Source organism: Anas platyrhynchos, chromosome 8, assembly GCF_047663525.1.
Source record: "Anas platyrhynchos isolate ZD024472 breed Pekin duck chromosome 8, IASCAAS_PekinDuck_T2T, whole genome shotgun sequence".
Classification (NCBI taxonomy): domain Eukaryota; kingdom Metazoa; phylum Chordata; class Aves; order Anseriformes; family Anatidae; genus Anas; species Anas platyrhynchos.
In genome coordinates this window covers 23,288,157-23,310,797 of record NC_092594.1, presented here as the reverse complement: position 1 = coordinate 23,310,797, position 22,641 = coordinate 23,288,157, and the positions used below count along the sequence as shown (strand labels likewise).

At 47.7% G+C, this 22,641-nt stretch overlaps 1 protein-coding gene across 3 annotated transcripts; it reads left to right on the top strand.

Annotated features, from left to right (window-relative positions):
* Positions 1-295: 295 nt before the first annotated feature.
* Positions 296-20,641, top strand: LRRC8C (leucine rich repeat containing 8 VRAC subunit C). 3 transcript variants are annotated; one of them, XM_027462826.3, is made up of 4 exons: positions 297-548; positions 3,232-3,444; positions 12,088-12,229; positions 14,417-20,641. In XM_027462826.3, exons 3-4 carry the CDS (start codon positions 12,092-12,094, stop codon positions 16,685-16,687), a joined length of 2,409 nt encoding a protein of 802 aa, XP_027318627.1. In that variant the 5' UTR covers positions 297-548; positions 3,232-3,444; positions 12,088-12,091; the 3' UTR covers positions 16,688-20,641. The 3 variants fall into 3 exon arrangements, with proteins under 3 accessions (XP_038039301.1, XP_027318627.1, XP_027318628.1); XM_027462827.3 differs by lacking the exon at positions 297-548 and adding an exon at positions 760-922; XM_038183373.2 differs by lacking the exon at positions 3,232-3,444 and having other exon boundaries at positions 296-548.
* Positions 20,642-22,641: the final 2,000 nt, after the last annotated feature.

The following is a 22,641-nucleotide window of genomic DNA, read 5'->3' as shown; positions in this document are numbered from 1 at the left end:
GCAGCGCCGGGCACCCGTCCCTCGCAGCAGCAGCCTGCAGTGCGCGCCTCGGGAGGCGCCGGCTGCAAGTTTGTGTTTCCAATTGTCACCCTCCGAGGCGCTTGGCCGCCGGCAGCGCGCTGCCAGCCCGCTCTCCCTGCAGCCTTTCCAGGCCGCCCCGCCGGAGGCCGAGGCCTCGCCCGGCTCCCCCCGCCGCCACCCGCCCCGCGGCCGGACCCCTCCCGCCCGCCCCGCCGCGGGCCGCCCCCAGGGAGGCGCCGGCTGCCGCTGCCCGGCGCGGCCCCCTCCCGGGTCCCGGGGCGGAGCGCGGCCGGGCCCGAGGGGGCTGCGCTGCCCGGCGCGGCCCCGCCGCGGGCTGGAGACGTGGCCCCGCGGCGGCGAAGGCGGAGCGCGGCTGCCGGCGGCCTCCCCGCCCCGCCCGGCCCCGCCCGGCCCGGCCCTGCCCTGCCCGGCCCGCTCGGCTCGGCTCGGCCCCGCACCGCTCCGCTCCGCACCGCGGCGTGAGCGCCCGGCCGCCGCCCGTGACCCCGCGCCCAGGCGGCAGGCAGGTAGGCCCCGCGGCGCCGGGAGCGGGCTCCGGGAGGCTCCGTGCCCCGGGTCCGCCGCTGGGCGGGGGCGGCCCCGGGGAGATGCCGAGCCCCGCCGGCTCCGCGCTGCGCTCCCCGGGACGGGGCAGCCCCGGAGGGCGGCTGCGGGGGACCCCGGCCGCCGGCTCGTCCCCCGCGGCTCAGGCAGCGGGGCCCCGGGGGGGGGCCGGGGGCTCGCGGCCCTCCCCAGCCCGCCGGGGGCATGGAGCGGGGGCGTCCCGGAGCCGCTGCACCGGCTGCGGGCAGCGCAGCCCCGCCTCGCCTCGCCTCGCCCTGCCCTGGCGGGTGCTCGCCAGCAGCCGCTGCAGCTCGCCGGGGAGAGTTGGCCGAGCGCGGTGAGAGGCTGGGGAGGGCTGCGGGATGCGTCGGGTGGGGTTTCGTCGGGACGAAAACGTGTGGAAGCGGGGACTGTGCAGAGACGAGGTGCGGCCCGGTGGGGTTTTGTTGTCTCTTGCTGCGGGGTCGGGCGCGGGGTCTGGCCACGCACGTGTGCCGATCGCTGCCGGCAGCGCCGCAGCCCCGCGGGGGTCTGGAGGGGAGCCCGCGGGGGCAGGGGGCTGCCCGGCGAGGTGGCGGGGGAAGGAGAAAAGATGGCAGTGCGGGGAATACGGGAAAAACGCCTTCGCTGTTCAGCCGAGGGGGCGCGTCCCCCCTCCCTCCTGCGATTTCAGAGCCGCTTTTACTTTTCTTTCTGGCGCGGTGGAAGCGGTGCGGGGGCAGCGCTCCCGTTCTCGTTGTTTCCCGGCCACGCCGCCGCCAGCAGCCGGAGCCGGGCCCAGCAGCGCTCCCGGCCCCGCGACCTGGCCCCGGGTTCCCGGCACCTCCCCTGTGCCCAGGGCTGCCGGCGAGGCGCAGCGGCCCGCGCGGAGCACCTGTGGTTTCTGAATCATTTCCTTTTCCAGTTGCGCTCTGAGTTTGCTAAAACGTGTGGCAGCGGTGATGCTGCTTTCCTCCCGTCTGGGTACTCACAGGCCCTGCTGTAGGTTTTACAGTAATAACACCGTTCTGTGGTGGCTTTCTTTTTTTTTTTTTTTTTTAATTGCTTGTTTACTGTTGGAATAACTTTCAAGAAGAAACTTTCTGACAGAAACCCTGAAAATCCATTACTTTGTGTGCCCAGCATCAGCCACAGCCAGCGCTGGCTGCTGGAGAGGACCAGCACTGGAGACTCCTGAGCTCCACAGAAGTTCCTCACTTCAGCGCCCTGTGCTGTCAGGCAGCCGGATCCCGCAGCAGCCCGGGCTGCTTCCTGCGGCGGGGCCGCCACCTGGGGCTGGAGGCCCCCCCGTAAGGGCTCTGCCTGTGGGCAGCGTCACAGCGGGTGGCAGGGAGGTGAAGTGGCATCGGGGTCACCTGAGTGACCGAAGGGTCCGAAACAAAATGGGCCGGAGGCTGTTGGGAGCAGCAGTTCCCCCGATTGTCCGTTGACCTCTTAGCATTGATTCAAGTGGCCCCGATTTCTTGCCAAAAAGGCATTTCCCAGCCCAAGCCTCTTTGAATGCTGCAGGAAGTGAAAAATCTCCAATGGTACTCCAAACAATTCACAATAGCAGGAGCTAGAGTTTAATTTTACAGGCTTTTTTTTCCATCTTGAGAAAACTGAGTGAAAAGATCCTGTCCTTGCTGCCGGGGAGCTGTGAAGGGCAGCGGAGGAGGGTGTGTGGTAAAGAACCGCCTGAAGAGGAAATGTTGTACGTCAGGGAAAAAAGACAGGAACTCCAAAATACTTCCCCCAAAATCTTAGTACAGCAAAGAAGCCTCTCTCTTTCCGGAACAGTTTGTCAGGAGACTGTTAGCCAGTGTTGGATTTCACATGTTCGACATAATGGAAACTTCTCCCTCCGCTTCGTCCCTGAGCTGTGCTCCCATCGGTTCTGTGCAAACTCAAGCCATAGCACGATGGCTTTGGTTGGATTCTGTGCTCCTGAGACCTCTGTCCCCTGAGGAAGATGGGAGGTTTGGTTCACTCCCTGGGCAGATGTGACAGTGCCGTTTGCTGTGTTGCTTCCCACTGCAGCAGAGGGCAGGCCTAGCGCTGCCCCATCCCCAGGCAGGCACAACATCTCAGGCTGCCTGCGAGGCTGGCGACCCAGGCTCAGCCTTCCCACACCGCGCTTCTTTGGTGCCTGATGCAGTGGCTGGTCAGGCACGGGACAGACCCTACAGCTGCATCATCTGGAGACTCAAAGCTTGGATCGGGATGGTGGGGTTTTTCTCTTTTTTTTTTTTTTTTCTCCAGTGTGGAGGTTGTGTCAGCTGTTTCCATGAAGGGCTGATTTGCAATTGAGTGTTTGATCGGGTAGGTAGGGCAGTGCCATGTATGTGCTTTGTGTGTTTTCTAATCGTTTGGGAGAATCCTGCTTTAAGCTGGAGTTCTGGGTTCTTCTTGGCTGTGTTATCTCAGATAAGCTCATAGTAATGCGCAGGGTCTGCTTCTTGGTGTGTCAGTGATGAGAGAAATGCCCCCTGCAGGGCAGCATGCCGCAGCTCTCCTGGAAAGTTGCTGGCACTGCTTGCTGGGGTGAGCGTGGAGATCCCTGCGGTCTGAACCAGGACGGGTGGCAGAGCCTGCTCCTGCAGAGTGATACAAAAGGCATGTTTCTTTCTGTTGGAGTCAACTTTCAACTTTTCCATTGACCCTTAGGCAAGCAGCACCAGGCCTTGTATACCAACTTCAAATTCTGGACTAAAGGATGCTCTGCTGAAAACAGCGAGACACCAGCCCACGTTTCCCTTCAGTGGCGACAGCACCCAGTGACTTTGTGTTGATGGGAATCCAAAATTCAACAAGCCAGCAATGAGACTGCTAATGTGCTGAGAACACTTCAAGTTTTGTCTGCTCACCGTTGGAAACAAGGTAGGAGCTTGGACCGCATGCTTGCTCTGGAGCTGGCAGTGAAGCAGAGCACAGGTTGGGTGCTGCTCTGTGGGGGGCTGACACGTGCCGGCTTCACGTCGCCCTGCGGCAGCTCGGGACCACGGGTTGCTGTAAGGAAGCTGTTCGGTGCTCTGAGAGAGTACTGCCGGTGTGCATGCCTGAGCAGTAGTACCAGTGGTAGGCTGCTCTTACGCGAGCACACAGAGCGAAGTGGGTGTTCGTGGACGGTATTGTCAGAAAGGGCCCCGCATGCCGCAGCCAGGTCTGAGCCCCGTGTGATGGCTTTGATCTGGCGAAGTTGGGGCTCAGTGGATACAGCCTTTTGTTCTGTGGGGCACCAATGGGCCTTCTGATGGGGTGTGTTTCGAGCTAATCCCTCCAGTGGGCCACGGCTGGGTGCTGCACTGAAAACGTCTGGTAAAGAATTTAGGCAGGTAGCTCTGGTTTTCCAAACCTTGATTTGTGATCTTTAAAAGTCTTCCTGCATGAGTAGCAAGTTGGGTTCTGTAGCTGTTCGTGCTTACCTTTGAGTGTGCAAGGATCATACCTGTTGTGAGAATACCCATGCTTGACTTTCTATATGTTAGTCTTTCCATTTTTTCAGGAGTGCGGGTGGGACTGAGCTGTGTTTTCATTGTTGGAGATTTTTGTCACAAAGGATGGTTTGGGGGTAGGAAAATGCATCAGCTGTGCTTCAGGCTGAGAATACCCACATGTTTATTTGGGCGTTTGGGGATTCGTGTTTTACGAGACTATTGCAAAGTTTAGAAAGCTCTCTTGTGTAGCATGCGAGCAGGAGCAGAAAAGATCCCTTATGTGAAGTAGTCTCACAAATCATGAAAGCAGCATTTCTTTAATGTTTTTGGCTCAATCACTGCATAAAAAGTTTTTAACTAACTTTTCAGATGGTTGAGCTGCTTAGGCTCAGAATGGACCCTTTGTGCTTCATGTCCCAATTAGGAATTAACTTTTAATTATATCATCTGAACATTTTTATTCTCAGCACTTGTTTTAGCCTGGGGTCCCTGAATATTCCTTTGACAATGACTGGCACTAGTTTATGTAATATTCTCTATCCTATGACATGGTTCCTGTCTTCATTATCTGAGTGCATCAGTAAGTGTTTGTGGAAAGCCTGCTGTAGCTTCGATTAAAACTTGATCAGCATTTCCTTTTCTCAGTCATTCAGACGTATTTCAGCAGTACTAAAATAGTACTTTCTGGATAGTTTCTTGCTCTTGGGGTTGCTGTTAAAGGTTTTCACATGCATTAAGAATGTTTTGCAGCTCTGGAAAGAGGGGCCTAGCCTTGAGTGATAGCCCTGATAAACTAAGAATGTGACTGTCAAAGCCGAAAAGTGGAGAGTATCACATGGAAATATACAGAGTTCACTTTTCTTTAAATTTGGACAAAGAGTTCAGCAAAGCTAGACCTCCACACAGTGCTGTGGTACAAAAGAGCTGCTATCGATTCCACTGAGATTTTATCTGGCAGAATCTGGCCCTGGACATTTTTTTTGTCTTCAGTCCAGCCAAACAGAAGTCAAAGAGCTGCTGACAATAGGAAGTATTCTTGGTGTGTAATGCGTGAAAAAGGACTGAGGCTCAATTAAAACAACAAGGGTATTGTATGGGATGCTGTCGCCAAGGCGGCGCTTACTGGATGTGTAGGTGGAAATTGCAGCATATACTTTGATGCGCAATTATTAAAGTCGCTTCCTCATTACCTTCAGGTCTGCTCCGAGCTCTGGATTCGGGGCTGGGAGTGGCTCCCCAGGCACCGCAGCAGGGACAGGGCAGTCACTGTCACCTCTGAACCCACAACGCTGGCTGCGGGCGTTGGGCAGGGCATGGGCTGTAGGGCCACCAAACTGGGCGCAGGAATAACGCATCCTACAGGCTGGCTGTGTTTTGTCCGCGCCCCGCATGGCAGCCTAACGGCGGCTGTGGTTACGTGTAGCATCAGCGCAGCTCTGGTGGCTCTGCCGAGGAGTTTGGGCTTGCTGTGAGTTCAGACTCAATCGCTTGCAGAGACATGGAAAAAGCAATACACTGTGATTTTGTATTCACCCCTCCCAGTAAAGGCAGTAGGCACCTTTCTGCTTGCAGCTGGAGGCACGGCAGGGTGATGTGGCGTGCCCAAGGCAGGGAGTCCATGGCCAAGTCTGATGGGAGGCCTGACTCACGCTCTGTCCTTCCTTCTGGCCAGGTTTCCTTGCCAGCCTCACCCCCGAGAAGACAAATGTCAAGTGGTTTGTTTGATGATACAGTAAACATATGTCTCTTAAAAATAACTTGTTTGGATGCAAATGGATTGTTTTTAATGACTTTCTAGTTCCTTAACGTGGGATTTATGTTTAAGCAACAGCATCATTTGTTTGTATCTCTTCCAAATGATGGTATTTCTTCCTATGAAAACCTCTGATATGATCAACAGAACAAAAAGTAGCCCATCATGTTTGAAGAAATGGCAATGTGCGACCTTTTTGCTGTATTTCCAAATACTCAGTTTTCAAAGCAGTTTTTCCAACCCCTACTTCCCCCTCACCTCCTCCCCCCCCCAAAAAAAAAAAAAGGCAGTTTTTATTTTATTTTACAGGAAACACCGATGGCTGGAGGGCCTGACAGGGGACACTAGTTTCCTGAAATGCTACAAAGCCAGGGAGAAATTACTAGTAGAGGTATTACTGTATGTTACATGGGAGCAGACCATTGCTGGACATCTCGGTCAGTGCAAACAGATAGCAAGGTAATTACCAGAGCTTAGTATCAGGGTAGTTCAGGTACCATTCCACCGCATGTACAATTTCTGTAAGAACTCAGATAAAGGCACAGCATCAAACTCTTGGGAATTAGGAGTTGCTAATTCCAGCCCTTATCATCTTATTCCCCCCTTAGCCTAATCAGTGCTGTTTCAGACTGGAGGCCTTGTCCCTGGGCCCGCTTTTGGGCTCCTCCCAGTTAGGTGACGAAGTAGAGAGGGTTCATTATCTAAGTCTGCAGTGCCAGCACAAGCAGTGCCAGGAGCTGTGGGGGACTCCAGGGCAAGCTATGGAGACGAGGATCAGCCTTTGTAGCTGCCACAACCAGCAGACATGCAAAACCACAGTTTCCAAGGTTTATAAATTAAAATTAGTCAGTTGTGGGCAGCTGTTTACAGTGCAGTAAAAAATGCTTCCCCAATACACTGGCCAAATTTTGGGTCACAGGGGTCTGGAAAGTTCAAAATAAAAAGACAGCAAGTTCTGTAACACGCATAGTCTAGTGCTGTTCCCCTAAGCCGGTTTCTAGAAGGGGTTAGAACAATTTTTGGTGCCACCTGAAAAGTGGCTTGACAGTATTTCTGTGGAGCAGTGACCACTTACAGCCAGCTGCAGGGTGCTGGGGATTCGTGATAGCAGTTCCATGTGCCCTAGGGCTCAGCAAGTCCCTGCCACCAAGTCACGAGCTCATCGCTTCCTGTAATTGCTGCGGCCTCTGTTACATATGTGCTGCGCTCTGTTCCTTTAATGAAGATGAATATGCTATAAATCATGTATGGGAACCAGCCCAGAGACCTACTTGCAGTGGTATTCCCAAAAGCCATTTCATAATTTATCCTAACACATGCAATATATTTAAATCAGCAAGGAGAGCTAGTTTTACCCAGCCCAATGCTTTCCCCCCTTGATAGATCTCTGATATGAAGGACTGCACAGTCCCAGTCTGAGTTTTCTCTTGTGGAAACCCATCTCTGCCAGTGGCTCGGGGCCATGGCTGTGGTGCCCAGGGCTGGGCTTAGCCTTTGTGGCTGCTTTAGGCGGTGGTGGTGCCGGTCTTCTGCCCGAGGTGGGGTCGATGCAATGGTGAGGAAATGTGGTTCAGTGTCAGCTGGCAAATAATGCTCACATCTTTTCTGATTAGTTTAAGAGAGATCACCACCTTCTTGTGCTTCCTCATTCTAAACTTCACTGTTTCTGCAATTTTACCGCTCTCCTAGTGCTGTGTTCCTCCTCCTTTCGCCCTCTGGCCTGCTATTTATGCCCTGCCCTAACTGAATTGGTGCAACCTTGACATTAGCTGCCTGCCCAGTGCTCAGGGGCCCCGACTGTGGTGCGAGGCTTTGTATGTTACCTAAAACAAGCCATGGGTGACAGCCATTGCCTGGGGGCACAGCAACATGGTTGAATATCTACTGGAAGAGTAAGACAGCAGAGAGCTTGCCTTTTGGGGAATGATGTCTGTAGCCTGACAAACACAGCGCTGCCAAGCCCCAGGCTCTCACATACAGCACAGCAAGCAGCCATGCCACCACCATTCTGTCAGATGGTGGGTTGGGTTGGGCCCAAAGCATGGGGCATGTCTTCAGGCTTTGCTCAGCAAGGATGTGGTAGCTGGGATGGTGGCAGCAGGCCTCGCTGCTCAGCAGCTTTCTCAGCAGTCTGGAGGTCGTCCTTCCCCTCACGGCCAGGCCGGTCCCTGGCCTGAGGACGGTGAGGGAGGGACAGCAGGTGACGGCCCACAGCTATCCCGCTGTGCCCTGCTGGGGTCTGGGCGCTGACAGACCTGCACCAAGAGATGGAATAGAGGCAGGGATGCCCAGTCATCTGTGTCCATTCAGAGTTACGTTGCCTAAAATGAGTTAAGTCGCTCCACAAGCATCTACTTAAAAATAGCAACGGTCACCTAGCAATAGCTGGAGCGTGGGGAGCCGCCAGGAGCCAGCAGCATTTTTATTGAGGGCTGTATTGGAGGTGAGCAGCTGCAAGCATTAACGTGTCTGTACCCTGTAACCGTGCCGCATCCCTCAGAGCACAGGCTGAGGCGAGGAGCTCTGGCAGCCTGTGCAATGGCAGGAGGGCTCTGGTGTGTCCACCGTTGTCACCAGGGGCAGCAGGGCAGCCGCAGCTGCAAGCAGTGTCTGTTGGCCTGCCCCTGTCCGGCCACTGATGCAGCCGTTCCTCAGAGCACAAAGCCCGGCACAACCACAGATCCCACCGGCAGCCCTGCCCGCCCGCTCCTGCAGGCTGCCAGCACCAAGCAGCTAATTAATTAATTTCCTTTACATTCTGCAGTGTGTGTCCACACGGCTTCCCCGTGTTTCCCCTGGTGAAGGCCAATTGCTCAGAAGGTGCTTTGTGATGTGGCTGTTTTGGAATCATCCCCTGATTTAATCTCTCATTTATTAAGTCTAACTTGTGTCCAGTACTTTGCTTTCCCACTTGAATCTATTTATTCTCTTTAGCTCTTTCAGGTCATGTTAAGTCATCATGCTTTGCTTCTTATTGCCCATGCATGAGCTGATTTCTGTGGTTAGATTTCTGCAGGAGTAAATATCTATTTGGCTGGAAGCTATTCCTGTTTACATCACCGAAGAGTTTGGGCCTGAAAGTTGTGGGTGTTCTTTTTGTTTTTGTTTTGTTTTTGGTGTTCTTCCATATCTCTATTTCCAGTGAATGCCGTATCTGCTTATTATCTTCAAGTCTTTGCGCATGCCTTCAGGGTACTTTATTTGACCCTCCTTTTCCTTTGCAGGGGGATTCAGGTGTTCTTTTCACATCTTCCTGGATTCCAGCATTTCATCACGTACTTACTTTCATTCATTGACTCTTCTTTGTATCCTAGATAATTTAAAATAATAAAAACCTACTAGTTTCTCTCCCCTTCCATTTTGTTGTTGTTTTTGTTTTTCATCTGGCACACTCTCAGCACTTTTTTGCAGCACTGTTCAATGAGACAGTACAACTCTTAATCCAAGTTTCTTTCTGATTTCGTACTGGTAGCAGAATGCCAGATGGTTTGTCTCATGTGCAGTTTTCTTTTCTCTAGAGATTGAGGATTGTTAGAAATATGGAAGAGATGAAAAAAGAACAAATTCTGGTTGTAATTGGAAAAGTTACTCCAATATTTAGAATTCAAAGTTTCCTAAGGTGGGTTAAAAGAGTGTTTAACTTAAGTCACGTTTCACGTTTGGGGTACCATAAATTGTGCCATTAAGTAGCGTTTTGAATGTAGGTGAGTTGAAATCAGTCACGCTGTCTTAGTTTCCACCAGCTGAAATTTTGAACTCATGTTCTTCCATCTGCATGTGGTAAGAGGAGGTAGTGACCTACAGTGGATGGTGTGCTGTTCCAGAGATGGCTCAATTTTTACCATCTCTGGTTTGATTTGTTTAGATGAATGTAAAGATCATCAGAATCACTTTGTTTTGAGAGAATTACAACAGGCCTTGTTTGTGCACGTGGCCCCAGGTGTCTGCTGGGGACAGGAGAGTTATGTCAGGGTTGTGTGGACCTGCTGTGTCTCTGCTGGGGCTCTGAAGCCATTGCTAATGGATGTCCTCCTGGTCACTGGACAGGCCAGAGTGTGGAAGCAGTTACAGGGAAGAAGGAGATGAAGACTGCGCAATTTTGTATAACTCTGTCATGCCATTACAGCAGTGCTGGCAAGCCCTTGCTCCTCTACGTTTCTTTCCAGTGTTTTTCTTTATTGCTGGTGTCACAATGAAAGAAGAACTAGGGTTTCTCCAGAGAATCTTGGAAAATGGTTATCCATCTTCTTTGTGTCCAATCTCTATTTAAAGCTTCTTGTGAATGTCTTTTTTTCTGAAACTAAAAAAAAAAAAAGTAGCCTGTCATCAGACACTGCTAGTTTATTTACCATCATTATGTGCAGTACTACTGCCATTGTTCAGTAACTGTTTCATTAAAAAAAAAATAAAGGAAAATATAAGTGGCAAACAGATTGTGGTGTTGCTCTGCAGACCTGGCATGACTCAGAGAGAGGCTGGCTGTGCACAGGTCTCCCCGCTTGGACCATTAACCAGGGTGACAGTATGTGCACTGTGCTAATGAGGAGTCACACTATGCAAATAGTGACCTCAACAGAGAACAAGGGATGGGAGCAGCATGTATTTGTGCTACCAGGAACTATCTGCCTTCATTTAAATTCTCCACACGTCACTTACAAGAAACAAAGCAACCAGGGAACACAACAAAGGCCCCTAAAAATACAGAGTGGAGCCCATCAGACGGAACAGCCGCTCTGTGTGGTGCAGGTCCTGAGGGCTGTCCCTGTGCCATGGGTCCAAGAGAGTCCCCAGCCCCTGCTGCAGCCTGGCCCAGCGCACGTGGACCAGGGGAGTGGCTCTGGGGTTCACATGGTACTGATGGCTGCGTTCATCCATTCAGGCAGCTTAATAAAATTAATAATAAATTAATTTGCATGTGCTGCAGGGGACTGCTGGCTGTGCAAGGGAGGCACATGGCTTCACCTGGTTTCATAGCCTGCATCGTGTCTTGGGGACTACTTCTTGAAGACAAGAAGCTGACAGTGACTCTGTTGTCTGCCAAAGTGATGCTAAAAGCAACACAAAAGGGTTAAAAGAGGGCAGGGAGCAGGGGCTAGGAGGTGTTTATGCTCCCCACTCAGGAAGTGGTGAAGCCCCAGCCCAGCTATTAACCCAAGCTCATTTACAGGCATCACCTCTGCTTGCTACTGCTTTTGGGGATGGGTCCAGTTCCTGAGGAGGTGCTGGACAAGCAGAGACACGGTGCTCCTTAAGGGGGCATTGAGCTGGATATCTATTCACCCAAGTACAGCCAGTGCAGTGGGAGCAGTGATACATTTGTAAGATGACCATACACTTGCAGTTAGGGCTGTGTCCTTCCCTGTCTGGCTCAGGATCTGCCAAATCCCCACAGTCCCCAGGAAGTGTGTCAGCACGTGCACCCTCATGGCTGAGCCTTCTTGCTGCTGGGTGGCACCAAAGCCACCCCATGAGTTCCAGCACACAGCTGAACTGGGACTGTGAACTCTTAAAATATGTCTGTGACACGAGGTGATGGTGGTGAGCGTTTATGGTATTAGTTAAAGGACATTCTTCATAAATTGTCCTTGGGAGTATTTTTGTTACATTCCCATGTGGATTTATCTTTCCACTGTAACTTACTGGGGAGTTTCAGTGCTGGTTTGATCTCAAGGATTCAGTTACACAACTCGCTGTGGACTTACAGATCGGTGTCTGTGTGTACATGCTCGTGCGGGAGCTGATTTCTCCGAGGAGGTGATGATGTAAGCCTAGACATCTGAGGTGAAGATAAAGCCCTTGATCTGCCCATACTGCCTGTAGTTCTGGTTAGCTGAAGCACTTTAGCAACTTGCACTCAAAACATAGTAGGTTTAAAACTGTAGTGAGTATGCACACAAATATTCAAGAGCATCCCAGAAACCACTGTGAATACAACGGAAGCGAATGAAACATGATAGCTAAACAGGCCTGTGAAATCCGAGCACCGGATAACTGCTTTAGCCAGGCCTTTGAGATCAAGGCTAGTGCGTACGGAGCTGGCAGCGTTCAGAAGGCCGTGCCGACCCGTCAGGTGGGGTGGGAGTCAGTGCAGAGCACGTTGGTGTCCCTGCATGCACGGGGCATGGTGGTGCTGGGTGGCAGCACGAGCATCCCTTGTCAGGTGGGTGTCCAAGGGACCTCATGGGAGGCAACTGGGGACTTTGTGCCACATCCCAGGCCTCTCGTGTCCAGAGTGGATTGCGTCAAACCTCTTGGAATAACTTTCTTGCTGTCTCGCATAGACCGGTGGGTGCTGGCTGCAGGAGGCTGATCGCTGGCCTTGCTCTTTTCCAGGAGGATGATTCCCGTGACCGAGTTTCGCCAGTTCTCGGAGCAGCAGCCAGCGTTCAGAGTGCTGAAGCCCTGGTGGGATGTGTTCACGGACTATCTCTCCGTCGCCATGCTGATGATCGGTGTGTTTGGGTGCACGCTGCAGGTAAATTGGCCAAGGAAGGTGCTCTCGGGGGCACTGAGAGAGCAGTAAGTGAGGACAGTCCTCACGAGTACAGTGCCACGCATTGTTTATCTCTTGAATTTTCAGTGAACAAAGCAAAAATTTGCTAGTCGTGGGTTTAAAGCTGCTATAACACAGACCAGACTTTCTGCAGCTGTAAATCAGTAGAGCTGTACCAGAGTCAGTGGAGTGATGCCAGCTCAGATAAGAGCTGTTGCTTTGGCTTGTGCATGTATGCCTGTTTTCACCGCAATCTGACATAACAAAACAGATGATCAAATATAAGTTCTTCTTTGTACCACTTTTTTTTTTTTTTTTGCTTAGAAGCTTGGAAAAATGTGATTCTATGATTTCTGTTTTCCTTTATTTGGCAAATGTTAATACTTTTTGCTTTTGTGTTTCAAAGGGATTTGAAATGCATGTGCTTATTTTATTAACACCACCCACAACTAATATTACGCCTCCTCCATTCCAAAGCATCTCTGAGGATGCTGACGCATAAACAATTGACATTACTGTCACTCACTGCAGCTAAATTTTGCTGAAGAGCCAAAAGCTGAAAAGAAATGGAAAGTGCTGTTTGGGATGGACTCCACAGGAGCAGAAAGTTGTAGTACTGGCTCAAATGTGGGTCTCGCGTATTTTGGCATGACTCAGAAATGGAGCTAAAGGGACACACTGACAGAGCTCTTACATGTATTTCAGGAGGATTTGCTCACCTCTGTGGCCTAAGATTTTCACTTACCTTGTCCCAGGTTTCATGTGAAATCAACTGTGGTTTCACCTGTATTCACCATTTTAAATATTTTCAGTTGAAAAGATAGGATGTCCATGTTTAAAAACCTCTGTACAGTACTGTGTTTTGCATCATAACCTAAGTGTTTGCTTAAGCACATGAAGTAGAGCTGTTGTTTTTAAGTTTACCTGCTTGACTGGATGAAGCATGCTGGAACATAATGCATGGAAACACTTCAAATGACGGGCAGGTTCTTTTTATTTCAACTTACTACCAGAGGTATGAATCCAGAGTGTAACTAACAGCAGTGTAAGTAATACCAGAATAGCATTTACAGACAAAAATTAATGGTAGGAGTTTCTGAAGTGTCAACAGTTACAGTTAAAAATGTGCAATCTCATCTCAGCATCTTCCTACACCACAGTGGATTGTCAAGGATGTTCTGCACTTGGAAGCTCTTGTTGCATACCCTATTTTTAGTGCTTTCAACAACCACGATGTCAAAGGATACATTCATACTACAGTAGAAAACATGTTCTTAGTTTGGCTAATCCCAGTTAGTTGTTCAGGGAAAATTACAGATCTCTTTTGTTTATCACACAGATTAGTATTTTAAAATTAAGACCTCTGGGGAGCATGGCCCTGAACTCAGACTGTTATCCCAACTTAAACCAAAGGTGATTGGTCCCTGAAGGTAATCTCACCTGAGTTTACCAATGTGAACGGTGAGCCCAAATTAAGGAAGTTGCTCTTTTTTTTTCATTATAGACAGTCAAGGACAGGTACTTTGTTTCCACAGGTGTGTACTGTGAGAACTGTCTCTGTATGAGACACTGAATAAAAATGATATCCGTGCACGTACATGTATAAAATGCCATTGACTCTCTAATATCACTATCTGTATTTATTAAGACTGAAGATAAACAGCGTCCTCCCAGCATAGATATGCCCGCGTTGGCTCTTTGTCAGCCATTTTGGGTGTGATAGACATCACAGTTTAAGTGTAAAGCCACATGAATGCAGTTATGCTGCTTTCAAAGCCTGAGCTCTTTCTGAATACTGTGTAGCACTTGCCAGGATGAATACACCCGTCAAGAACAGTCTGTCTCTGGGGAGAGCAGGGCAGGAGATCCCTGGTCTTTTCTGGAAGCATTTCCCATACTTCTGCTTTTTCTGGATCGTCTCAGTGCCCTTTTATCCAAATTACGGAAAGCTAATCATTGATGAAAAGGGGTGACCTAGTTCCTCGCATATAGGACAAGTATCTTGTTGGGACTAACAACAATAATAATAAAAGCACAGACTGTGAGATCAAGTGCCAGGCTATGGGAAGGAATGCCTGACAGCTGGAGGAACTCCAAGGACAGCTACCCAGTGGTACTGCCGCCATTGTTTGTACATCAGTTTAAAAGATATCTTTTTGTGTGTTTCAGGTCATGCAAGACAAGATAATATGCCTTCCAAAACGAGTACAGCCTTGCCAGAACCAATCCAATAGTTCAAACGTGTTTAGTACAATCCCAGATACAACCCCTCTTCCTCCACCCAAGCCATCCACTCCTCCAGCTACAGTTGAAATGAAAGGGCTGAAGACTGATTTGGACCTTCAGCAATACAGTTTTATAAATCAGGTGTGCTATGAACGTGCCCTACACTGGTATGCCAAGTACTTCCCTTACCTTGTCCTTATACACACGCTGGTCTTCATGCTGTGTAGTAACTTTTGGTTCAAGTTTCCTGGGTCGAGCTCCAAAATTGAACACTTCATTTCAATACTTGGGAAATGTTTTGATTCTCCCTGGACAACAAGAGCCTTATCTGAAGTATCAGGAGAAGACTCTGAAGAGAAAGATAACAGGAAGAACAACATAAACAAGTCTAATACTATCCAGCCAAGCGCTGAAGGCACTCTGGTCAAGACACAGTCTTTAAAATCAATCCCTGAGAAGCTGGTTGTGGATAAGGGAACGCCTGGGGCATTAGACAAGAAAGAAGGTGAGCAGGCCAAAGCACTGTTTGAAAAGGTGAAGAAATTTAGACTGCATGTTGAGGAGGGTGATATACTCTATGTCATGTATGTTCGCCAGACTGTGCTTAAGGTAATTAAATTCCTTATTATTATTGCATACAACACAGCACTAGTCTCAGAAGTTAATTTTACAGTAGTCTGTAATGTTGATATAGAAGACATGACAGGATACAAGAATTTTTGCTGTAATCACACGATGGCACATCTGTTCTCTAAACTCTCCTACTGCTACCTGTGCTTTGTAAGCATCTATGGTCTCACATGCCTTTATACTTTATACTGGTTGTTCTATCGCTCGCTGAAAGAATATTCCTTTGAATATGTTCGGCAAGAGACAGGAATCGATGATATCCCAGATGTCAAGAACGACTTTGCTTTTATGCTTCATATGATAGATCAATATGATCCTCTCTATTCCAAGAGGTTTGCTGTCTTCCTGTCTGAAGTCAGTGAAAATAAGCTGAAACAGCTGAACTTAAACAATGAGTGGACCGCGGATAAACTGAGACAGCGGCTACAGATGAACTCCCATAGCCATTTGGAGCTACAGCTTTTCATGCTCTCTGGACTACCAGACACTGTTTTTGAAATTACTGAGCTGCAGTCTTTAAAGCTTGAAATTATTAACAATGTAATGATACCAGCAACCATTGCACAGTTGGACAATCTCCAGGAGCTCTCATTGCACCAATGTTCTGTGAAGATCCACAGCGCTGCCTTGGCATTTCTGAAGGAGAATCTCAAGATCTTGAGCGTCAAGTTTGATGACATCAGAGAACTTCCCCACTGGATGTATGGCCTCAGAAATTTGGAAGAACTCTATTTAATTGGCTCCCTAAGTCATGATATTTCCAAAAACATTACGTTGGAGTCTTTTCGGGAACTTAAAAGCCTTAAAGTTCTTTACATAAAAAGTAACTTGTCTAAAATCCCACAATCTGCTGTCGATGTTTCAAGTCACCTTCAAAAATTGTGCATCCATAATGATGGCACTAAGCTGGTGATGCTCAACAACCTGAAGAAGATGGTCAACTTGACACAGCTGGAATTGGTTCACTGTGATTTGGAACGCATACCTCATGCAGTCTTCAGCCTTCTCAGTCTTCAGGAATTGGATTTAAAGGAAAACAACCTCAAATCAATTGAAGAAATAGTAAGTTTTCAACATCTGAGAAAACTGACGATCCTAAAGCTGTGGTACAACAGTATAACATACATCCCAGAGCATATAAAGAAACTCACTAGTCTTGAACGGCTTTCCTTCAGCCATAACAAAATAGAGGTTCTTCCATCCCACCTATTCCTATGCAACAAAATCAGATATTTGGATTTGTCTTACAATGACATTCGCTTTATCCCACCTGAAATAGGAGTTCTTCAGAGTTTACAGTACTTTTCCATTACTTGCAACAAAGTGGAGAGTGTGCCAGATGAACTATACTTTTGCAAAAAACTTAAGACTCTGAAAATTGGGAAAAATAACTTGTCAGTCCTTTCACCTAAAATTGGTAATTTGGTATTCCTCTCCCACTTGGATATTAAAGGCAATCACTTTGAAATTCTCCCAGCTGAACTTGGTGAATGTAGATCTCTGAAGCGGACTGGTTTCACTGTAGAGGACACCTTGTTTGAAACGTTGCCTTCTGATGTCAGGGAACAAATGAAAGCTGAATAACTAACTTCCTCTTGCTCAGTTTTACAGAAATAATGCTTCTACCAAATATGCTGTAGAAAGTGCATACTCTGAATATGCATTTAGTTTGTGATTTTTTTTTCTTTTTCAAGAAGTCCTTTCTGTACAAAGCAATTTGGAGTAAGGAGTACATATATTTTTAATAAAATTTTCTCGTATTTTTTCACTGTTTTAAGATATTTTAAGTTTATTTTACCCTGAGAACAAGGGTGTCTGTAACTTAATTTTTACTGGCAAAAGTAAATGTTTTTATCTGATGACTTTTTTTTTTTTTTTTTTTTTTTTTTTTTTTACTTTGGCTAATCCCAACAGGGGAACTGTGTATAAGTTGTATGCTTTGAATTGCATAATTTGTAACAGGTGATTATATTGTCTTCCTGGTTATTGTTAGTCCCTTAGGATGTGATCTTCAACGGGTAATCCTGCAGGTGTTGGGTGCCCTGTTCCCTCTTTTCTTCAGTGGGAGCTGAAGGTGTTCAACATCTAACAAGATCTGGGTTGACCTTCCTTCTATTTATGACACTGTTTTCTCACACGGTCAAAGCAGATAGAAAAGGTTCTTTATGTACAAAGGCTGGAGGTATTTTAATGGGTCTGAGGGATCATGCAGAATTCCTCCAGGGCCTTCTGGAAAATTTAGTCCAGGTCTCCATTCACATGCAGCACCAAACAGGAGGCACTGACTGCAGTTTCCTCTCCAGAGCTGGAAGAGTAAGGCCACAGGTCACAGAGGAGTCACTACCCAAATGACTCATGCTGAAGGTTTTCTGAACAATGCAGAGAGGTTCAGGGGCCAATTTCCTGCTGACTTAAGTTTAAGGGGTGCAACGAACTCACTGTTTTGGAAAAGTCAATGCAGGGAGACAAAACACTAATTTCAAAAATCCCCTACCTATCTTCCACTAAAAGCCCAGTACCGCAAGTGAGCAAGTGTCCTCTGTGTCCCTCAAGGATGCTAGGCACCTTGCAGGACTGGGGTTCAGAAAAAGTGCAATCGTGTTTAGTTTGTAAAGTTTCTGGCAAGGAAATGATAGTATTTTTAGCAGCTAATATGCTCCTTTTTTTGAACTTTGGTATTGTATTACAAGCTCAACACAGGAACATTTGCAAATTTGGAAAAATGAGGTTAAATTAATACATTAACTTCTCAAAAGTCTCAGCCTACCAAAGGGCAGTGATGAAGGCTATATTTTCATCTCCCAAATAGTAATTAAATTGGAAATCATACAGTTGGATGTCAGCTTTTTAAAATATTTTAATAATCTGTAATATCTTTAATGCATCAGGCTGGGAACTTTGTCCTCTGAAACCATTCTCAGTTGTTTGTTTATCCAGCTTTTTTTTTAATTTATCCAGCCTTTTATTTATCCATCCTTTCTCTTAGGCAAGTTTGGCAGGTATAGTCTTTGATGACTCTTGTGCTACTCACAAACTAATTTAAGCTAATAAAAATAACCATATAAAAAATAACCAAGCAAAATATCTTGCCGGGAGGAGATTTCTTCATCCTCTCCAACGACGCATATTTGAGTCAGATGCAGGCACTGGATAAATGCTTTGCAAGAATATCTAGGAGTAACTACTTCTTTCTGTAGGAGGCAATGCTGTTTATAAATTGCAGAGGTTGAGTTGCAGATTGTTTAAAGTTATGTAAAATAATTTTTGATGATTGTCAGGTTGGTTGCTTTTCAGTGTTCTCTAACTGCCATTGCATGTCTTGAACTCCAGTTAATCTGGGTTCTTGAGCTTATTGTTGTTTTGAGTCTGATTTATAAAGGTGGGGAGACAATCTAAAATAAATATTTCCTAGTTAATCCAGGGTATGCTGCGCAATCTGGTAAGTGGGCTTGCTACATTACCAAGTCAGACTTGCTTTTTGCGCTTGGCTATGTTCTGCAGAGAATCTGTGTGATTAATCAGAAATGGGTCAGGCGTGAAAGAATCAGAACAAGCTTTTTTTAAAGTGGTTTAATTTAGTTCTGTAAAAGACCTATAACTGATGTAGCTGTTGCAAGTTACTCTTACTCATATGGAATGCACTTATTGGAACAGCTTGGCAGTATATATATATATATACATATTCTAAATGTATTTCGCTTTGATGTAATGTGAGGGAGAGAAATGTTTCATTGCTCATATTAACCTAATTATGTAAACCAAAGTGCTGTTGTCTCTGATGAATGTAAACTGTTTAAAATGTCCAAGTAATCGTTGGAGCTATATAGTTATCTTATTTAGATTTGAAATATGGGAATACATTTGAAGTTTTTTTTTATATCTTTATATTCCTAGATGTAGCATTTTAAATCCATAATTTATTTTATGTCTAATGTTTCATGTGTAGTGGTCTATCTTCTGAATGGGAATTATGCACACCTCATAACTGAAGGTTGGAGACTGGTTCTACACCTTTTTTTTTTTTTTATTTAAATACATCACTTAGAGGATGTGGAGGTTTTGTTTGCCACTGATTATATTTATGTCAGGGCAATCCCTCATGTGGGCACAGTTACATGAGTATAAAGTGCCTTGTGCTGGTATTTCTTTATTTACCTTCTAGATAGCAAGAAACTATACCAGTGTAAGCACTTTCACGCTAATAACTGTATCTCCTCCAAGGGTCTGGTCTGCTGAGACAGCTTAGTCAATCGAACAGCTAATAACTATCCCCTCCAAAAAGGGGCAGTTTCCTTTGTCCACCCCTGCTCCCATCCCTGGCCACATGGTCCAGCCACTTCTCTCGTACCTCTATGGGTCTGGTGCTTGTCTGATCCCTCCACAGGATGAATCAATTTACTATGCCAGCAGAAAACTAAGCCAGTAAAAAAAAAAAGGCAAATCTGCTGGATTGATGGACGCTAGGGTAGGAGCAGCAAGGAAACAGGACTCTGCAGCCAGGGTCTGGGCAAGGAGGAGAAAGGACAGGGCACTTTAGAGGTGCTAGGTCAGCTCGTCGTCATGCCAAGCCACGTGCTTGGAGAGCTGTGCTGTTGCATCTATCGCAGGGTTAGGCAGCATGCCTTTTGTGGGTAGAAAACCCTCAGGCTCACAGTGAGTGATAAAATATCAAATTACTGTTAATTGCTTAAACTTAATGGAACAAACTCAGGTAGCTGCACTGTTGACTTTTTCTAAACTTCTTACTGTCAGGTCTGTGGGGTGTATTTTCCAAAACCATATTACAGTATTTTAGAAGCGCATCAGCTAAGAGAAGATTGTTTCTTAATTCTGTATGACCTCCAGAAAAATATGTAAAAGTGCCATGTTTACTCAGTGATTCATGTACTGCTCATATGTATATTCACATGCAATTGCATAATAGAAGACTTTTCTGTGAACTATAGTATTTGACTTAGAATGGATGGACTTTTTGTGGATAATACTTCAGGCATGGTTTCTATGAGTTTATATAATTAGTTACAGTAATCAGGTGCCTAACAAATAATACAATTGCCAGAATATAAGCAAGGCATTTTACGTTATTGCTCAAAAATAATGTAAATCTTCCTTGGTAATGGAAGCAGAGATGACAGAGTGCCTCAAAAATACGAAGACAACTTTCATAGTATATTAAGCCTGAATAACAGATCTACCATGTGATCAAAATCTGGAGATGTACACTTCCCCCTTTGTCACAATTAGGATTTGTGCTGACCTCGTGCATCCAGCCAGTCCAGCAACTTTTGCAAGTTCGGATTGGAAAGCGCCCGCTCCAAGTCTCATATCACATTTCTGGCACTTCCACTAATTCCTGTGCTTAAGTGGTGACAAGTCCTGTAAGAATGCCAAGGAAAAACTTTGAAATTTGACCAAACGGACAAACACCTTAATTCTGTAGCAAGAATCTTAATATGATAAAAGACCTGCCTAGTGTTACATTGCAATATAGTACACCCAGGAAAAAAGTGAAATAAAATGTTCTTTTGTAATAATGAACATTGTCAGACTGCAACGTGATTATTTGTTTTGGAAACACTTTGTTTCTGGGTTACCTAAAGATCAGACATAACCATCTTTTGGGTTTATTCTCTCGGGAGGGAAGTCAGGAAAACACACTTGAGAAAACATCGTTAGACTTGACAGGATTTACAGTGACGGTCTGGCTTCCTGCGCTCCCCCTTCCATCCAGTCTCTCCGCAGCCAGCTCAAGGGCACACAAAGAGGCCGTCCCTGCGGGAGCAGCTCCCTGTGCTCCACAGGGGCTGGGGGGCCTGGTGCTCGCCTGTGCTGTGCGGGAAATGATGCTGCGAGCCTTCACGGCTGACGCAACCCCCTATAAATCTCCCTCCTGAAGGCAACAGGCTCATGCTGCCTGCGTTCAGTATGGTACATGTTCCTCCTTTCTTTAGGTTGGGTTCAATGGTGTGTGTTGATGTGTGCAAGGATGTGAAGGGCCAGGAGAGCTGGCCCACTCCCAAAAGGCACACAGGAGGCAGCATTTTGGGGCTACACCCAGCGGGATGGGCACAACAGCACTGGCAAAACCATTGCAGGGTCCTGGCGTGTTTATTTAGCACTGTGGTTGTAGGACAAGCTCACAGCCTGAGCAAGCTGAGCTCTGACAAACCTCATCTTTCAGTTTGGTTAGGACATGTCCTGGGAAGTGGGACCTGAGGGACTCGCAGGGTTGCCTACTTAACAGTGAACAGCAACATGAATGCCAGGCTGTCCTTCATTGCGTGCCAAATAGCTACTGGGAATTCAATAGCTGTGATGGATGCTTTGTTTTTAGGTATTGCATTCAATAGTGAAGGCCACGGTAAGGAAATCACACGTCTGTCCTCTTTTCTCATTTGGAATGTACATGAAGTCCTGAAGAGCCAGGTGAAGAAGAAAAAGGTGGTTTTTTTCTCTCTCTCTCTTTTTTTTTTTTTTTTCTCTCTTGTGATTGCCTCCAAAACGCCCCTCCTGCCAAGGGTGCAGGTCTTCCCCCAGCCACCTCCTTCCCTGTGAATGGCGGGCAGGTGGGAGCAGTGATCCTCAGGCGAAGGCCAGGGCCACCACAGGAGCATGGAGGCAGGACCAGGCCTCAGCCGGATGAGCCCTCGGCCTCCTCCTCCTCTCCCAGCTACGGCAGTACCAGGGCAGGCAGTGTCCCACCATCAGGGCGGCTCAGCGTGGCAGGTCCCTGCAGGCCCTCCACACACTGGCGCCCATGTGCTCCAGGCTCTGCTCCCGGTTTCCCATCGCACGTCCTGCCCTCTGTAGCAGAGGACCTGGCAGGCTAGTCCAAGCTGGACCTGCCCTGTCCCCACTGGGATGAGAGAGGGCTGACGTGCTACAGGCGGACATGAGGTTTGGCAGACGTGCAGTGGGCGGCAACAGGCCCAGAGCTTCCACATAAGGAATCCCAGACCATTGTGAGGACCTTGCTCCAGTCCTCTGGCTCCAGGCATGCGTTTGAAGGAGCTTGTGCTGGCAGAGAAGTTGTTTTTATCACTGTCTCGATGCTAAATAGGCTGTCTTGTGACTGGGCTGTGGCCGACTGCTTTGGCTCTGTCTAGTAAACTGTGATGCTACTCATGATGGTTTGTAGGGCCGTGATGGGTCCTCACACGTGGGCTGTTGGCAGGTGACTGCCTTTAAGAGCATGGCCTCCTGCACTGGGCCCATGAGGGCCTGGATGTACCCAGAGGTACTTCCTGTGAGAAAACAAATGCAGTAACCTCAAGGAGCACTACCATCATGTGGGGTTTGGTGGCTCTTGGCCAGGGCAAAATTTGCAGGTATTACCATGGGCAGTGCTGGCAAGATGCGTAATCCCAGGGCGTGGAGTTAAAACACCTACACTGCAGGCAAGCATGAGCCTTTCTGCTGTCAAGCATGATTTTATCAGCCCCTCCTCTCATCTGCTGCGAAGGCTCATGAAGCTGCACCTAAAGTGAGGTGTCTGCGTGGCACATCCAGCAGCACCCTTGATGTGGCAAAGTGACACA

Excerpts from the sequence above, each read along its gene's own strand:
- LRRC8C (XM_038183373.2), top strand. The coding sequence starts at position 12,092 with ATGATTCCCGTGACCGAGTTTCGCCAGTTCTCGGAGCAGCAGCCAGCG. Across the intron at positions 12,230-14,416 it reads TGTTTGGGTGCACGCTGCAG|GTCATGCAAGACAAGATAAT; the intron begins GTAAATTGGCCA and ends TGTGTGTTTCAG.